This window comes from Nuphar pumila, chromosome 3 (assembly GCF_984573655.1).
Source record: "Nuphar pumila chromosome 3, dmNupPumi1.hap1.1, whole genome shotgun sequence".
In the NCBI taxonomy this organism is placed as follows: domain Eukaryota; kingdom Viridiplantae; phylum Streptophyta; class Magnoliopsida; order Nymphaeales; family Nymphaeaceae; genus Nuphar; species Nuphar pumila.
Genome location: NC_143251.1, coordinates 40953098 through 40971700, shown reverse-complemented (window position 1 = coordinate 40971700; position 18603 = coordinate 40953098). Strand labels below are relative to the sequence as shown.

At 38.5% G+C, this 18603-nt stretch overlaps 1 protein-coding gene across 1 annotated transcript; it reads right to left on the bottom strand.

Moving 5' to 3' along the window:
• Window positions 1–7932: 7932 nt before the first annotated feature.
• On the bottom strand, window positions 7933–14394 carry LOC149842684 (putative pectin methyltransferase QUA3). Its single transcript, XM_089999355.1, has 7 exons — window positions 13881–14394; window positions 11474–11674; window positions 11145–11355; window positions 10778–11039; window positions 10306–10677; window positions 9866–9961; window positions 7933–8598 (listed from the first exon to the last, which is right to left on the bottom strand). Exons 1-7 carry the CDS (start codon window positions 14274–14276, stop codon window positions 8376–8378), a joined length of 1761 nt encoding a protein of 586 aa, XP_089855481.1. The 5' UTR covers window positions 14277–14394; the 3' UTR covers window positions 7933–8375.
• Window positions 14395–18603: the final 4209 nt, after the last annotated feature.

Below are 18603 nucleotides of genomic sequence, written 5' to 3'. Positions count from 1 at the left end.
TTGTATTCACAGGCATAAAAAAACTAGTGTCATGTAACTGGGCTTTCAACTTGTCGAACCTAGGTCCCGCCAAGTGTACCGGTGTCTTTAACTGGTGGGCTCCATAAAAGCTTGAATGTCGGTGACTCCACCGGTGTTACCGACCCATTTAGTGACCCGGTTCGCTGCCAGGGTTCCTCATCATAAAAAAAACTTGGCCAACCTAGGACATAACCAAATGGATCCGGTCTATTGTCAGACTTTCATTTCCAGGTACCGAGTTTAGGCGGCACAGATCCAAACATGGATTTGGGTAGTGAGAAGAGCCAAACTTGCTAGAACTTTTTTTGTTTTAAAACATATTACATGCAACAGTTCCTGGATGAGTGGGTACCAAACTGGATCTAGATCCATTTTCGTCAACCTGTGTAGGAAATAAAGACTGGATCCCTGTCTCAAGAGCAGTTTGGATCCAAATCAGATTGGACTGAATCTGGATCCAGTGTTCCTATATCAGAAAAAAGTTTTGGGATTGAACCTAGACAATATTGGGTTTGGATTAGTGAAGGACTAGGTTCAGTTGGATCTAGACCAGATTAGACTGGATCTGAATCCAATCTGTTTGAATCAAAGAAAGGACTAGGAACTAAACCCATTAGGGTTCAATGCATGACTGAACTCAGACCAGGCTAAGTCTGGGTTAGGTTTAATATGATGTTAGAACTGAACCCAACCCATGATGGGTTTGGGTTAGGTTCAGAAGATCCAAAAACTTTAAAAGATAAAAAGAAAGGAACATGTATGAAAGGGTGGGGGTTAGAATTTAAACTCCCAACCTCACCATAGAAGGAAACTACTCCTAACCATTAGGTCAACTTGGTTCAGTTGGTTAGAAATAGAGTATCTATTTTAGGTATAAGTATCTGATGTGGATTCGGGTCAGAACTGCTACAAAATTGAGAAACAGACTCAAAGGGCCGGATGGATCCTTCACAATTCTAGTATCTAGATTCAGACCTCCTCCTGGAGAAGCAAAATGACTATTCTGCCTTATTATGCCACACCAGTAAATTAGGCATAACTTTTCACATCGATATCGGTTTTTGATGATTTTTAAACCTCTAGATTCATTTTCTCGAGAGGGATCCATTGGTACAGAGAAAGATGATAAACTCTAAGAATTTGAGATCTGAGTTTGAAAAAAAAACTCTATGGTATTTTCATAATTTTATACAAGCAGGGAGTGAAATGATATTTTGAGTGATTGTTGTGATTTCTACTCATTTCATATCAGGATTTGCAGAAGGACTAAGGTTGAGCCTTAGTTTGAGATTTGGGCAATTCGAGGTAAGGGGACATATTGCATCTTGTCACAAATGGATGTTATGATTTGTTATATTTAAGAGTATGCATCATGCTTTTGAATAAAAGTATTAAATGCATGCTTAGGAAGCTAGGTATTGTGATTTTTTGAAAAGATGCATGTGTATTATGGTACATATTACATGTTATTCTGGTACTTTTCCATTTTATGAAAATATTGATATATGATATGTTTTAAATCATGAGAGTATTTATTATGGAATTGTGGATAATGATTTAATACATTAATATGTTGTAGAAAAAGGGAATGCAGATATTGAGGTAATGGGGTGGAGTTCTAAATTTTCAAGAATATGAGATTATTCTGGAAACAACATGCTTATACCTTGGGAGGGGTATTTAGTGTTGTGCATGTTTAAATTATGTTTTATCTATATGATGGATTGTTATCCCTAGAAGTGTTCTTATGTCTATGTGATTACATACAACAACAACAACAACTACGCCTTCATCCCAAAACAATTGGGGTCGGCGATATGAACCAACAAAGAAAATCATTCTAGGTCTTCCACATGAATCCTTCTCCTCCATTCATTCCTATCCAATGCCATGTCCTCGGTGAGGTTCAAAGCATTCATATCCTTTCCTATCACCTCCATCCATGTCTTCCTAGGCCTACCCCGACCTCTTTTAACTAATATATTTTCCCATTTCTCCATCCTTCTAACTGGAGCATCATTAGGCCTTCGTCGAATATGTCCAAACCACCGTAAACGATTCTCTCTCATCTTATTTTCAATGGGTGCAACGCCTACCTTCTTACGTATCTCCTCGTTCCGAATCTTCTCTTTTATTGTATTTCCACACATCCATCTCAGCATACGCATCTCAGCTACACTCATTTTTTTAATATGATGTCTCTTGGCAGCCCAACATTCCGTACCATATAGTAAAGCGGGCCTAATAGTCGTCCTATAAAACTTTTCCTTCAACCACAATGGCATTCTACGATCGCACAACACTCCAGTTGCACTCTTCCATTTCATCCACCCAACATTTATCCTATGATTTACATCTTCATCAATTTCTCCATACTTTTGAATGATAGATCCCAAATATTTGAAAGAATCATCCACCGGTATTTCTTTCTCACCAAGCTTCACTACACTCCCATCTCTATTTTGTTGCTTACTAAATCGACATTCCATGTATTCTGTCTTACTCTTACTCAACTTAAAACCTCTTGCTTCCAATGTCTGTCTCCATAATTCTAACTTAGCATTAACCCCAGCTCTAGACTCATCAATCAAAACAATATCATCAGCAAACAACATACACCACGACACATTTTCTTGAATTGATCTCGTAAGCTCATCCATCACTATAGCAAATAGGAAAGGGCTTAAAGCAGATCCTTGATGTAACCCAATCGTTATAGAAAAATTGGTTGTCACCCCTCCACAAGTGCGGACATTGGTTACTACTCCTTCATACATATCTTTAATTATACTAATGTACTTGAGAGAAACACCTTTCTTCATCATTGTCCACCAGAGAACGTCCCTAGGTACTCTATCGTAAGCCTTCTCCAAATCAATAAAAACCATATGCAAATCTTTGTTCCTCTCTCTATTTCTCTTAATAAGTTGTCTAAGAAGATGTATAGCTTCCATAGTAGATCTTCCAGGCATAAAACCAAATTGATTCTCCGATATCATGACAACCTTCCTCTACCTAGACTCAATCACCCTCTCCCAAAGTTTCATAGTATGACTCATGAGTTTTATACCACGATAGTTTGTGCAATCTTGTATATCACCCTTATTCTTATATAGAGGCACCAAAGTACTCTTCCTCCACTCATTAGGCATCTTATTTGTCCGCCAAATCTTGTTAAAAAGATTTGTCAACCATTCTAAACCTTTCTCTCTCAAGCATTTCCAAGCCTCGATAGGTATACCATCTGGGCCAACTGCCCTTCTTGATTTCATTTTCTTCAAAGCCTCTGCAATTTCTTTCTTTTGAATCTTGCGCATGAAGTCATGATTCATCTCATGAAAAGGAATGAAAAAGTCTCCAAGATCCTGAGCATGACTTTCATTAAATAGCTTATCAAAATAATCTTTCCATCTCTCTTTAATCTCCTCATCTTTGACTAAAACCCTTTGCGTTTCATCTTTGATACATCTAACCATACCCAGATCCCTCGATTTCCTATCTCTCATTTTTGCAATCCTATAAATATCCTTCTCACCCTCTTTGGTATCCAACTTGTCATAAACCTCCTTATATACCTTATCCCTCGCGTTCCGAACTATTTTTTTAGCTTCCTTCTTTGCTATCATATACTTCTCCAAATTCTCATTATCACGACATTTACTTAGATTTCTATAACACTCTCTTTTAACCTTAATAGCTAATTTGACATCCTCGTTCCACCACGATGTATCCTTACCTAGCGGTGCACCGCCTTTAGACTCACCCAATACCTCCTTAGCCACCTTTCTCATGCCACCCGCTATCTTATTCCACATAGATTCTGAATCCTCCTCGAGACACCAATCAACTTTCTTAACTACCCGTTCTACAAACAATCCTTGTTTAGCTCCTTTTAGTGCCCACCACTTAATTCTAGGATCTATCCTATGTCTATCCCTTTTGCGGCATTGTCTAATTCTAAGATCTAAAATTAAGACTCTATGTTGTGTAGCTACACTTTCTCCCGGTATAACCTTACAATCAATGCCACAACCCCTATCTCTCTTTCTAAGTAGGAAAAAATCTATCTGACTCGTATTAACCCCACTTTTAAATGTTACTAGGTGAGACTCCCTCTTCCTAAACCAAGTGTTTTCTAAGATCATATCATAGGACAAACCAAAATCTAAAATCCTTTCTCCACTATCGTTTCTTTCTCCTATACAAAAGTCTATGTGATTACATGCTAAACATTAATTAGTGATGCATATCTAAAATTGTATAATATAGTAACACTTTGAAAGGAAAGAAAAGGAAAGGAAAGAAAAAGAAACGAATAATGCATCTAGAGTAAAAATACAGAGAAAGTAAGAACTCTACTAAGAAGGACATGGTCTAGGATATTATCAAAGATGAATGTACCCCATCTGTGCCTAGGATCTTAGGGATCCTTAGGTAACCCTTGTGGGTAAAAGACATTACCTATTGAACACATGTAGGATGTAGCATGAATTATAAATCTTAAGGGCATGTATAACTTCTTGGGCTCCTTGGAGGCATATATAGCTTCTCGGGCTCTTCGGCTAGCTACCGATGGGCATATTGCGATCTACAACTTGCAACCATTGAGCTAAGCTGCAACGATTAAAAGTACATGGTTTAGACCAGTTTGAACTATGTTGTTTGTAGGTGGTTCATATATCTCCAATAATTGTAGGCTCCGGAGTTGTCTATATGGGTTGCTACGGCCCAGGATGCTATTTTCGAAATGACTGATTAGTGTAAATTATGACATTAAGAATGTCTACTCTGAAAATAAGAAATGGGTTCATGATAGATAACGGTATACAAGATATAAAATATATAAACAATATGTGTGCTTAGTTAGAGAACTAAATTAATAATAGAGCTTAGAGTTCACTACAATTGTAATGGTCATATGTTTAATTTGTGAATGAAACCTTATTGAATTTTAAACTCACTCTTGCTTGGTTACAACTATAGGATCAAGGAGCGCTGCAGAACGAAGGAGAACTTGACCGTGTGAACTCAACTCTTAGTGACTCTGAAAGTACCTTTGAGTACTTTGTTTTATTTTCACATTTTTATTTTGGATATGTATTTTAGATCGTTAAACTTGTATGCACTTGGATGATTTGTATTTTGTTTATTGTATAGTGGGTTAAATTAGATTTTAATATGGATGAGACCATGTAAACAAAAAAATTTAGGATCAGTTGAGGTTGTTTTTAGTAATTTTTGTCTAAGAATTAACGTCCACGAACCCGAGCTCAAGAGGCCTTAATTTAGATCATTACAAAAACACATAGAAAATGGTTATACAAGAATCAATTTTCTTTGTAAAATGCAAAACACAAAAAATCATGAGATGGTCCTGCATGAAATAATGCTCGTGGCCTTGGTATAGTTAGTTTAATTTTAAAATATGAAAAATGATCGTAATGTACGGTAAAAATGATGCATTTTCCTAAAAACCTCACAATTTGCCAAAATCTACTTGATGACCAAAACCTCAAATATTCAGATGTAAAAGGATAATCTTAACCTTTAGATATGTGAATTTTCTCCTGAATATGTGTATAAGTATTGCATCTAAGATCAACGACAAACTTTATCACTGATTTTTGACTCATAAAATGAAGGATTTAAAAAAAATACAAAAAACCCCAAAGAAAATAGACAAAAATATATTTTCAATGATACTTGATTCGCAAAGAAACGATGAAGGACGCTAAGATATAACTTTGACAATGTTCTTAAAATAAGAGATGAATAGACACGATTGCACCAATCTTGATTATTCTATACTATTTTTTGACCATCTATGCCAAAATTTTTAAAAAATAATCAAAAGAATAAAAAATAGATGTGAGCATTATCTTTCCAATGCCACAAAGATTACCTTGATCTGATGTGCAGTTGGAAAGAAATGTCCTCTAAAAGATACACTATTCTATTGTTCCTGTTTGTATAGCATATTTTTGTTTTGATCTCAAAATTCAAGAGTGAAAACCCTAGGGGATTTTGGTTCTAACTAAAAACAGTAAAGTTATATGTTTGTGTCTCAGTTTTGCAATGATTATAAAAATGCAAGTTTTCGACATTGGATCAAAGAAATAAATATATGAGAACAAAGACTGTTTTGTAGAAAATATGCGAATATATGAATTTTCTCACATATAAGTGAAGTTTCTCTTATATAAGCAAATTTTCTCATAAACATGTGAATTTTCTCATATATATGCGGATTTCGTCCGAAACATGTGGATTTTTTCTTAAATATATGTGAAGTTCCTTTTATATATGCAGATTTCCTCCTAAACATGTAAAATCCGTATATATAGGAGGAACTTCACATGTATTTAGGAAGAAATTTGCATATATATAAGGAAATTCACATGTTTATGAGGAAATCCACACACACACACACACACACACATATATATATATATATATATTATGAGAAACTTTGCATATATTTAAGAAAAAAATCACATATTTTGGAGTAAATCCACATATATATGAGGAAATTCGCATATTAACATATTTTAAGAGAAAATTCACATGTTTAGAAGGAAATTTGCATATATAGGAGGAACTTTACATATATTTAGAAGAAAATCTACGTATATAGGAGGATCTTCATATATATTTTGCAGGAAATCTGCATATATACGAGAAAATTTCCGTGTTTAGGAGGAAATCCACATATATAAAAGAAACTTCACGTGTCTATATATATATATATATATATATATATATATATATATATATATATATATAAACCTATATTTTTATAGTTGTTGGAAAGCTAAGACACATTCTTATAACTTTATTGTTTTAAGCGAAAACCAAAAACCCTTCTAGGGTTTTCATTTTTGAGTTCTAAGATTGAAACAAAAATATGCTCTAAAGATAAGAACAACCGAGCAGTCTATCTTCTTGAAGATGTTTCTTCCTAACCGCTTATCAGATTAAGGTGATCTTGGTGGTATTGAAAAAATAACTCCCCGATTTGTGTTTATCTTTTTTATTATTTTTGACTTCAAGCTAAGTGTAACAAAAACACATCACAAACACACACTAACGAACGATGATCGGACAACTCTCCTTCTCCAATACTTGAGCATCTCATGGATGGTGCCACACATATTTGTTCTTTATAATTTATTTAGTAAGAATTATGCTTTACATGAATACTTTACGACATATAGACATATTTTTCGAAACATAAAAAAAATCAACGGCTCACAATGCATTAAAACTTTACAATACAAACTATGGGTTGTTGATTTTTAGCGCTTTCAAAAGCGTATCTAAACGTCAAAAATTCATAATCCAAAATTTGTTGCTAACTGAATGAATGATAAAAATCCAATATGTAAGGTTTGATCGATGAAAAACTCAATTAGAGAAAGAAAGCCATCAATTATCATTAGTTGTAGATTTTGAACCTTCTTTTGGTTGGACGGTAGCCCATCCTTTTATATATATATATATATATATATATATATATATATATATATATATATATATATATATATATACATAAAAGGGTAAGGAACGAATGAATTGTGCAAGTTATATCGACTCATATATACAGTACTTATAAAGGAGCCATGAGGGGTAACGAGGAGCCAAAAGTTCTTTATATTATAACATTTAAAAAATGCACGAGGCAACATAGACAATTGGGAACTATCAGGCAACTGTATGGTATAGAATAAAAGATGCTCGTCTACCAAATGCCAGTAGGTATGGCAGGCTAAGATCAGCACGGACATGTCTCTGATCCAGGTTTGGTTTTTTCTTAAAATAAACCAAAAAAAACGTCCCGAATTGAAAATCTACGAACCTTTTATAAGATGGGAGTTTTTTTTTTCAAATTATTTACCAATAAAAGTGTAAATATCACTAAATATTTGTTTAAATGATATGCTATTGTACAAATCAAACTATATATCATTCAAACAATATGCCACTGCGTAAATCACCTATCTCGGGAACCAATGGAGATAGCAATCGCAATATTAAAATTTCCGTTACATAAAAAAGGAAAATATTTCTTTTGATACATATCTCTCCAGTTAGTTTTTTGTCATGATTTTTCCCTTTTTTTTTTTTGGCTAGGCCAAGGGAGAACCCCACCATCACCGACCTCACATTCACTGTCCGGTTGATAAAACCCATGAAGTCCCCTCCTGCCCACCGGGGAGTACACCCAGCTTCGACCTTGCGGCAAAGGACGCCCCTCTGAGTTTCGAACTCGTGACGCCCTGTCAACTTGGTGAGGTTCACAAGTCACCCCCACCAGATGACCCCCCACCCACCCGTCAACTTCGTGAGGGAGGGAATTAGAGGGACACTGCTTGCAGCTTCCAAAAATTTTTGGTTGCTACTAGAAGTTTCTCCTTTCCGGCAGACTCTGGCTCGGTGTCGTACATGCTTGCGGTCCACCGAATACCACGAGCTATTCGAGCAGCCTTCTCAATCACATCTCGTGAATCACGCACAATAACAGTCCCTTCTGGGCGTAGAATTCGGTCCATCTCCACCATGAGATCCACAAGATTGCATCTACAGCACAATTGAGCAAACCAAGCTCTTGAAATTACTTGAATATGTTGCAATGCAAACAAAATAAAATGTTTCAACTAGAGAGTTTCCCATATCAAAATTTTGGGCATATGACAAGTGAGTTCTGCAGAAAATGAGATTTTGTTTTACAGCTTTCTGACAACATGCAGTTTCTCAGGAAATTTCAGCTGGATATCCACGATTCAACATAAAGTGAATGCAACTTAGACTTGTAAAGGGATCTCAATTCTCTCAAAATCAAAAGGAAACACTCATTAACTAATAGAATATCATTATTCATTAATATCACTCAGGGTTGCATTCTAAAGTTCACTAAATGCATGCTGCCATTTGGGGTCCGATGAGATAGCTGGATGGTTAGGTTGCAATATCAAATTGAGGGTTCAAATCTCATAGGGGTTAGCCGCTAAGTACCATAGCGCCAAGGGGTTGCCGACAAACACAAATAAACACATTGATTTATTAAAAAAAAATGTGGGCTAGGCCTAGTGCCAAGGTGTTGTGCATAGGAACCCATAATTTATAAATAAAAATTCTAAAAGAATTTAAAAATCAATAATTGAAAAAGGAAAGTGCTAAACAACTATTGTAATTTTTTATATCATAAGCAAAAAAAGAATATAAAATTTAATATTTTCACTTTAATAAACCACATGTAGGGGCTTGCATAGAATGTAAGTGCTAAGCTAACTAAACAAGTACCGGATTCACATACACACCTACACATATTTTTAACTATATATACTGAAAATCATGATATTTTCAAATTCTCACATTCTTCAGGGAGTTTTTTCAAGAAACAGAAAAAGCAAAATAACAGAATAAAAATCAAAATATCATTAAAAAATTACAAAATATTATAACACTTTCCAAACAATAATGAGTTAAAAATTAAATTTCCAAAGCTTTGTCTTTCATCCTTTGACTTTTTAAATGGCAAGTTTTCTTGATAATTTCCTTATTTTCAAATTCCTCTAGCAAAGGACTTGTTGATATTATCTGGAAAATGATACTGGTAACTGTGTTTCCAAGTTAAAGTTATCTAGCCTAAACATATAACCCTTTCCATAAGGATGGGGATGGTAACAAGTGTTAGCAAAAACCTCTGTTCATTCTGTATTAATTGTTACGGCATTCCCTTCTCCACACAGCAACAAACAGCCAACTAGGAAAAGATGATAAACGAATGATGCACCAAATTCTTAGTGAAGTACCAAGAAAAGAAATATATATGCTGCAAGAATACCTGTAGTTCCCTGTACTGGTGTCTCTTATCAAAGAATCAATGTCTGTCACATGAATAAAATCATAGGTTCGTGGATATGTAGAAAATGCCTCGCACCTATCGGCACAAAAGAAGCATTAGTTATCACATTTGCGACATACAAAACAATAGATGCAAGTTTCCCCTGCAAGACCACTAACACTAGGAATTTGCCAACCAACATGCCAAATGAGGACTAGACAATAATGAGCAACATTGCTCAGCGAAAGAATGCAACTTAGAGCCAATAGATGTTACAGATCAAAACTTTTCAAGTTTCAAGGAAATGCATCTAGCAATGACCTGGAATTTCAATTAGTAACTAAGCAGGATACTAGCAAACTACCAAACAGGCAGGCAATGACAAACAGATTAGTCCATAATTGGATGAAAATTGTGTTCTAATTTTAGGCAGCACCCACCAATCATGATAGACACCGATAAGACCTCTGTCATAGATCACACCCAGTGTTGATGGATTGCGAGAAGGAACAACATTCATGACCCAAACAGGATCTGAGGAAAGAGCTGCTGCAAAGCCCCCAAAAAAAGCATTCATGTCCATAACATTGCGAGCACTTGGACTTCCAAGCTTCAAGACCAGAGACTTATAGTACACAACCCGTCTGACCCAACGCTTTGTATCAGCTTGAAACACAGCAGCACCATTCTTCATAAGAGCAGTTCGAGGAGAGGGCTTATTTAATCTAAGTGGCCAATCTGGAAGGGATCCAACTGCATTGTTTCCATTCATCTTTGGCATTCTACTGATGCAGTTTTCCAGTTCAACATACCTGAATAAATGGAAAGGCAGATCACATTTAGTCAATGCACCTACTTTGTGAAATGGAAAATGATGGAGTGAGTTAATGAAACAGATATCATGACACTTACCATGCATAACTTGGGTTATCTGTTTCGCTGCATAAGTTGAGCCCAAATACATTTTGGTTAGGCAGACATGAATCACCTACAGGCTTTTTCCAGATTGCAGTGTTCCCCTCTACAACAGCCAACTCGTAACACAATGCATGTGCCACAGCCTGGAGGTCGGCCCACTCCTTATCTTGATTATCCCATTGTACAGGAGGACCAGAAATGACCAAAGATCCTCCAGGTCGAAGCAGACGATCCACCTCAGAAAAGTATGTTCCATCTGCATTCAGACTTCTAAATTAATTGAAAACATAATAATGCATGCATGTACATACATGAGAGAGAGAGAGAGAGAGAGAGAGAGAGAGAGAGAGAGAGAGATTACTGTATGCAGTAAAGGAGATTAGGCATTGGGAACAGTGGACCAAGTCAAATGAATGCGCAGGGAATGGTAGCCGGTGAGTACCAAGCATTACAACCAATGCTGGTATTCCTCTTTCTAATGCAAACTGTATCAGAGTTTTGTCGGAATCTCTTGTAGCAAAAGAAAGCGTCAACATTTCTTGATTAAACAAGAATCCTCCAAAACTAGCAACCTGGGTCATCAGCGTTACAATGTTCCCAACAAAGCAATGAAATAAATATAAGACACAGAGGATGCTTAAGAAAGAAATAGTGTAAAAGTACAACAGATTAGCTTGGTAAGAAGATTACCCCACAACCCATATCTAGAGCTGTCCTTAACCCATGTTTACCAATAGGAATGTATTGGGAAAGTTTCTCAAAGTATGGCACAGCTCCATCTGGGGACATTGAGCCCTCATCAGGGAAAACAAAATATGGAACATCTTCTTTCATCCCGCCATGATAACCCTTTTTCACAGAAATCTTGTGAGGCATGTTGCTGTGCCATATCTGCAAATAGACATATATGCCAGAAGAAGTTGGAATATGAAAGACTATTACTAAATAATTTCAGTGAAAGGAATTGCAAAGAGGATAATGGTTGATCAACAAGCTGGCTCAGAAAAAGTATTTCTGAGAGCATAAAAGGAAGCAAACCTGTCATACAGGATTGCTTTATTAGATCAACTTCCACGCTAACTCGTAACCAACACAGTTTGAGAAACACAGTATGCTAGCATGTCTTTCACAACAATAAAACATAAACCATTAGAAAATATTTTACTTTAATTGCAGTTCCATGCATTTAAAATATAAAAGATTTAGTCAGAATACAGTAGCTGGAAGTTGGTAGGGAATGATGTTGACAACATCTTAAGCTCTTGCCCACCAGGGCTCTGCACATCTGGCTAGGTGGGTCGGCTTACTGCATTTAAGTTGAAGGATGTCAAGAGTTCGATACCCAGGGTGTGCATCCCTTGCCTTACGGCCAAAGCAGCAGGCTCCCTGGTGGGCCGGGGGGAGAGGGAGGGGTTTTAACCACTTGGGGATGGAGATGGACCATACGGAAGAGCATCAATCTCTCCCGAGCCCCACCACCTGAACCAGGGCTTCCCCTCAATAAAAAGAAAAGAGAGTCTTACGCTCTTAAGTGTCATTTTAAATGGACATGTCTGCAACTCACATGGACATGTGGTGCTGGTATTATTTATTTCATAAATAATAATACCGTGAGATGAAAACCTAAGGAATAATCTTTGTCACATACTGTCTGTTCAAAACATTATGATATTTTCAGTGTTTTCCTTCAATGAATGTATCACATATTATTGCAATATTAAGGTGACAGTATAGCAAGATATTCTGATAGTCCCAAAACATAGTAAAGGTTGTTTTTTTGTTCCACACTTCTTCGTTTCCTTTAAATCTTCAGCTTTGACGAAGCTTTTCCGTGAAAAGAATCTCTCCAAAAGTCTTCCTATATACTTTTCAACAATAGAATTTTTCACGTGAGCATGATGTATTTAATAGCATGAGTTCATGATCCATACAGTCTTATGATTAAACAATCCAGGCTAGATGTATAGATCATACAAAGAGAAGAAGAGAAACAACACAACCAAAAAAGGCCCGCAGTTTGTTGGTTGTAAGTTACCAAGTCCCTCCAACCATACCAACTCGGTCATGGATCACAAATCAAAATGGATACACATTAGTTGTGTAGCAGACTAGCAGTAGACTGTGTTTCTCCCAGAAGAGGGGCAATGGCTCAAATCCCTTCTCCTCCCTTGTAACAAAAATTGAAATAAAGCAAGCCAGTTTCACATTTAGTATGCAGATTACAAACAAAGAGATGGAAATATGCCACCACTATCCTACATTGGCAAACATGAACTAATTTGGGCATGGAGAAACCAACCAGAATATCACAAAGACGCCCTATAACCATAAATAAGAAGTGAAAATTCTCCCTACCAAAAAAAACAATTATGGAAATATCCCAGTATGACATCTTCAATCGGTTTGCAAATTTCGTGAAATTTCGTATCTACAATTGTACTAAATCCGCAACAAACATATCAGATCTAAAGAATCTGTTACACTCTGCAAGTCAACAAACTTCTTCCCAGCTATTGACCAAATGAAGCACACCACAGAACCCTGTTGCTACACCATACACTCCGAACCATAGCCTTTAATTTGTTACCGAATCAGATAATTCTTCAATAGATATCTTCAACTCCCAATTCGCGCTTCTTAATCTCATTACATGAGTCAACTCTCTCATCAGTACTTCTGGTATCTCCAATTTCTGCATCCGGTACAGTGCTGATCCAACCATCCAAGAAACCTTTCACACTACACAATTCAGCACAAACTCCAAGTCCAAAAACAAAATCAAACAAAAGAAAAGGAGATAAAACAACAAGATCTAATTCAAACTAGTCTTTGTCAGTCTAATTCCTACTTCAACTAAACAAAAGATAACCAAAATTCTACCAGTTCCTTCACTTTCAGCGCGATCTAATCCAAAATTATGACTAAAAGCGAAAAAAAGGAAAACGGAAGTAAAAGTTCCGAAATTCGATCCGGAAAGCCCTCGAATGTCTCCAATTCCGACCTCCTCCTCTCACACAATCCGCCATCCACCGTAGAAGAAGCAAAAGCCTAACAACGATCGATCAAGTAGGAGAAACTAAACAAGAGGAGGCATCACCTTGGACAAGCTGTCCGGCCAGGAGACCGGAATCCGGTAGCCGCGGGGCGGGGGGACGAGGCAAAGCGGCGACTCCTCTGGCGGTGGGCAGTGGCGGTCTCGGCTGAGACGGCCGCTCCGGCGGGGGTCCTCGCAGGGGATGAGGTGGGCGGCGTCGGCCGGACAGGAGTCTAGCGGCTGCCCGGCCTCCACGAGCCCGACGAGCCCCGCCCGCTCCCGCGCGTCGGTGGTGGTGAGAGCGAGCTCCCGCCGGCCGGACGCCGCGAGCGAGTCGCCGAGCGGCGTGAACACCAGGAGGAAGAACGCAGCCACCGCCACGAAGATGGCCGCCGACACGAGGTCCAGGAGCTGCCGGTGGCGCCCGTGCTTCCTCTCTGGGAGGTTACCGTGGCCCATCTCCACCGTCCGCTCCGACCTCGCTCAGTCGCCGGAATCCGTCGGTTCTCTCCCGCTCCTTAAGGTCGGTCGGTTATTGAGGAGAAGGGTGGACTGTTGGGGGGTGCGAGTGTGCGCAGGGAACGAACCGCCACGAGCGTGGTTTTCTCTTCCTTGTTTTCGACGGAAATTAAACCCGCAACATGTTTTTGAGTTTCAAAAACAAGTTCATCAAAATTTTCCGGCCACCTGTGATTAATGATTTCTTTACGTACTAACTAACCCTACGTAAACGGAATACGTGATTGGCCTTGACTATTGGGTGCTATATAAATGTATCAACACATCAGTGCCTTCGCTTTTTTTTCGGGTTACGAAAGTATGAATCTGTCCCTGGTTTTACATAGGATAACGGATTTGCCTATGGGTTTTCGTTTGCGGGTTGGACTCAGGTCGATCCTGGATCCAGGAAATGATCTATATCCAATCATCCCACCCTTGAATTCTCATTCTTGAGAATCTGTCATGTTTCATGTCTTCCATCCCCGGTTCAAATAGGATGAGATGGGGCGGACCCGTTTTCCCTCGATCCACTGCCATTCCTAAAAAAAGGATTGGGAACGGGGCGGGTATTGGAGATGGGAAAGGGACGGGGTGGGGAAAAGCGTAAGTCCATCCCCACCTCTATTCCCGCATGGGTTTTGATTTTAACCTCCATCCCCATTTCATGTCCTCCATCCCTGGTCCAAACGGGGAGAGACAGGGTGGGGCCCGGTTTTCCCGGGTAGGGCGAGGCCAGAAGGGCCTTTAAATTATCCAAAAAAGTCATAAAACACCAAAGTTTTGCTATAAAAAAAAAATCAAATGAAAAAAAACATGGTTCAAGGGGATTAAATCTACCATACCGAATCCATTTGTAAGGTCAGATTTGATCAAAACAACTTAATGAGGGGCGGTATTGTAAAAGGGCATGACTTTAAGCCAGACTAGTTGTTGACGTTTCCTGAATGCTATATTCTGGGCTAGTTGGATGCTTGGAGTTAGAACTAATGATGCAGGCAGGTTTGGATTTGGGTAAGAAATGCTTGACTCGTGTTTGATTTATGAATAATAGATCTGGTTCTAGATCTAATATCCAACTCATCCATCATGGTAGAGTACCGACCTCCTCATTTGTTATGATCTGAGTTCGTGTGGTATTGGATTTGCTGAAAATGGGTAAAATCTTACTTAGAAAAAAAGGTAAAAAAAGGGTCGGGTTAAATTCGTTTACAACACAAATGTAACTATATTTTTAACCCGAATCTAATCTAGATCCGACTTAACTTGACCATATTTGATTTGAATCCGATCCAGAGTTAGATTTATACTGCTTGGTTCGGAAAAGATGGATTGGACTATGATAAGACCTCACGTTGCATGTGCCACGTCGGATGTTATTGGTGCATAAATTGCACTTTATTATCTTCTCTTAGTGCCCATCGGTGGACTTCCCACCACCCTGAATAAAAATTACTTTTTATTAAAAAATAAAATGCACTTCATTATTCCATGATCAATCCAAATAACAAATCCTTGTGTTTGACACATTTATTCAACCTTTTTCAAATATTTTTAACGACACTTTTAGGTAGGGATGACAATGGACCGGGGGCGGGGGCAGGGGACAAGGTCTCTCAAAATCCGAACCTCCATCCCTGCCTCCATTCTTGCACGGGGATGGATTTTAACCTTCACCCCCACGTCTGTCCCCATTTCATGTCCTCCATCCCCGGTCCAAACGGGGGCAAAGCGGGATGGGAACCTGTTTTTTCTTGGCCTATTGTCATCTCTTAGAAGGATTGGGGATGAGATTGGGCGGGGCGGGACAGGGCAGGGCAAAGCGAAGATTGGGATGGGAACCAGGCGGGATGGGGAAAAGCGTAAGTCCATCCCTACAGGGGGTTGAATTTTAACCTTCATCCCCAGTCCAAACAGGGCAGGGCCGGCCCGTTTCCCCTGGTCCACTGCCATCCCTACTTTTAGGCGTCACTCCCCTTGAATTAGCCGAAGCAAGGGGTGCACCTATGGAGTGCACCTATGGAGTTTTATGCTATCGGGACGACGAATGTACTGTATGGCGGGCTGATTCAGCGCGACTAGGTCTCTATCCTGGGGTTGGTTTCTTAGTGTCATAAAAAGAATGCTTTAAAGAAATTTCAATTGCTAAACATACTTCTTTTAGCTTTTGAGTTGTTTTGCTGATTGATCACCTTGCTATGTTTTGTTTTTTGTTTTTGAGATTTACAACCCAAAGAATTTGCTCCTGGCACTAAGACTTGGCCGCGTTGGCTCAGCCTGCTAAACCTAGTGGTGGAGCCAAAAAAATCCAAATTAGGGTGGGATAGGTGTGTGTTGGGAGAAGGAATGAAGGGAGAAAGAGAAAGAGTCAGCATACCTCAACCCGAACCCGACCCGTTTATTAAACGAGTCAACTGTGGCAAACACAAACCTGACCCATTTATTAAATGGGTAACCCGACATGACCCGACAACCCACTTGATAAACTGGTTGGGTCGGGTAAACGGGTTGACAGGTTAGCGGGTCAGGTTGGTGGGTTGGCGGGTCGACCCGTCCGCCTAACCCGTTTATTAAATGGGTCAGCCGGGTTGGCGGGTTGGCATACCCCTAACACGAACCTGACCCGTTTAATAAACGGGTTAGGTGAGTCGACCCGTTTATTAAACGGGTTCATTTTTGCCCAACCCAAACCCGCCTAAGAGGCAGGTTGGCGGGTCGTCGTGTCAGGTTTTGCCACCCCTACATGAAATGAAGTATTCTAGCATATCTGGAAACTTTTTGGGTGGCCTTAGGTTTTATCCAATCTTGTAAAAATTGGGCTTCTGAGTGATACCATTTGTTTTTTTAAAATGATTCAGGGAATTGCTCCATTCAGAATCAAACCAAATCATTTTGAATCATCCTTTCAAATTTTTTATTTTAAAAAATAAAATAAAATTCAGAAAATAATAAAAGATTGGATATTAAAAAAAAGCAAGAAAATACAAAAGTAAAGTAAATTAAAAATGTGATAGGTGGTACTCACTTTTGACATCATTCCTTGTTTTGGCCAATCCTGTAGAAATATGTCAAACATGGTCAATTCACTACTCAAAATATGTCAAACATGGCTGCTTGATTTTTTTTTAAAAAATTAGATGCCTGGGTCAAACCATTTGTCTAAATTGTCGTCTGAAAATATCACACGCTAAGTCTGAGATTTGGACCGGGGATGAAGGTTAAAATTTACCCCCCTGCAGGGATGGACTTACGCTTTTCCCCATCCCCCCTGGTTCCCATCCCAATCTCTGCTTTGCCGTGCCCCGCCCCGCCCGCCCAATCTCATCCCCAATCCTTATAGGGGGCGACGATAGGCCGAGAAAAAACAGGTCCCCGCCCGGCCTCGCCCCCCTTTGGACCCGGGATGGAGGACATGAAATGGGGACAGAAGCCAGGGTGAAGGTTAAAATCCATCCCCGTGCAAGAATAGAGGTTCGGATTTTGAGAGAGGGTGGGGTGGGGTGGGGTGGGGTGGGAGACCTTGTCCCCTGCCCCGGTTCATTGCCATCCCTATTTGTTATATTTTCTAGCTTGCTGTTAGTAATGATATTTACAATAAGAGTCGAGGGTCATTTGCATCAATTCCCCATAGAAACATAAATTAGTATGGGTCCAAACAAAATTTAATACAAGCATTTAATGTCAAACAGTTAACAAATATCATAATTATTTTAAAAACTAAAGTTAAAGGAACAATTGCTTCAGCCAGTTTTTTAAAAACATGGGGAAGAGAAGATTTGATTTGAATCGTCCAACACTAGAAACAAGCGGTCCACACCTTATCTTTCAATTCTTTGGCTTCTTTCATTCACTTGGCTGTATTGTTTGGACATTGTGTGGGCTTGGTCTTAAGTTGTGGTTTCCTGATAAAGACAGCCTAAGTCAGGTACTATTTCTATGAGATTACCGATGTAGGTTTTTCTGACAATAGTCAAATAAAGACCTTGGGTTAACTTCCCTCACACCATAGTGACAAATATCGTGAGAAATTGCCTGAAAATTTAAAACGGAGATTTTCAAAATTTTGCGATATTTATGAAAAAACATAAATACCGTAATTTAAACATGATATTTACGTTTTAAACGGCTATTTATCATGAAAAAACTGCATATTGTTATTTTTAAATAATTTTTATTAATATTTTCTTATAAAAAATATTTTTAATAATATTTTTATTGCTGAGATTTTGCTGAAAAAATGTGAGATTTGTGATTTTTTTTTCAATTTCTCACTAGTTTTTGAAACCAA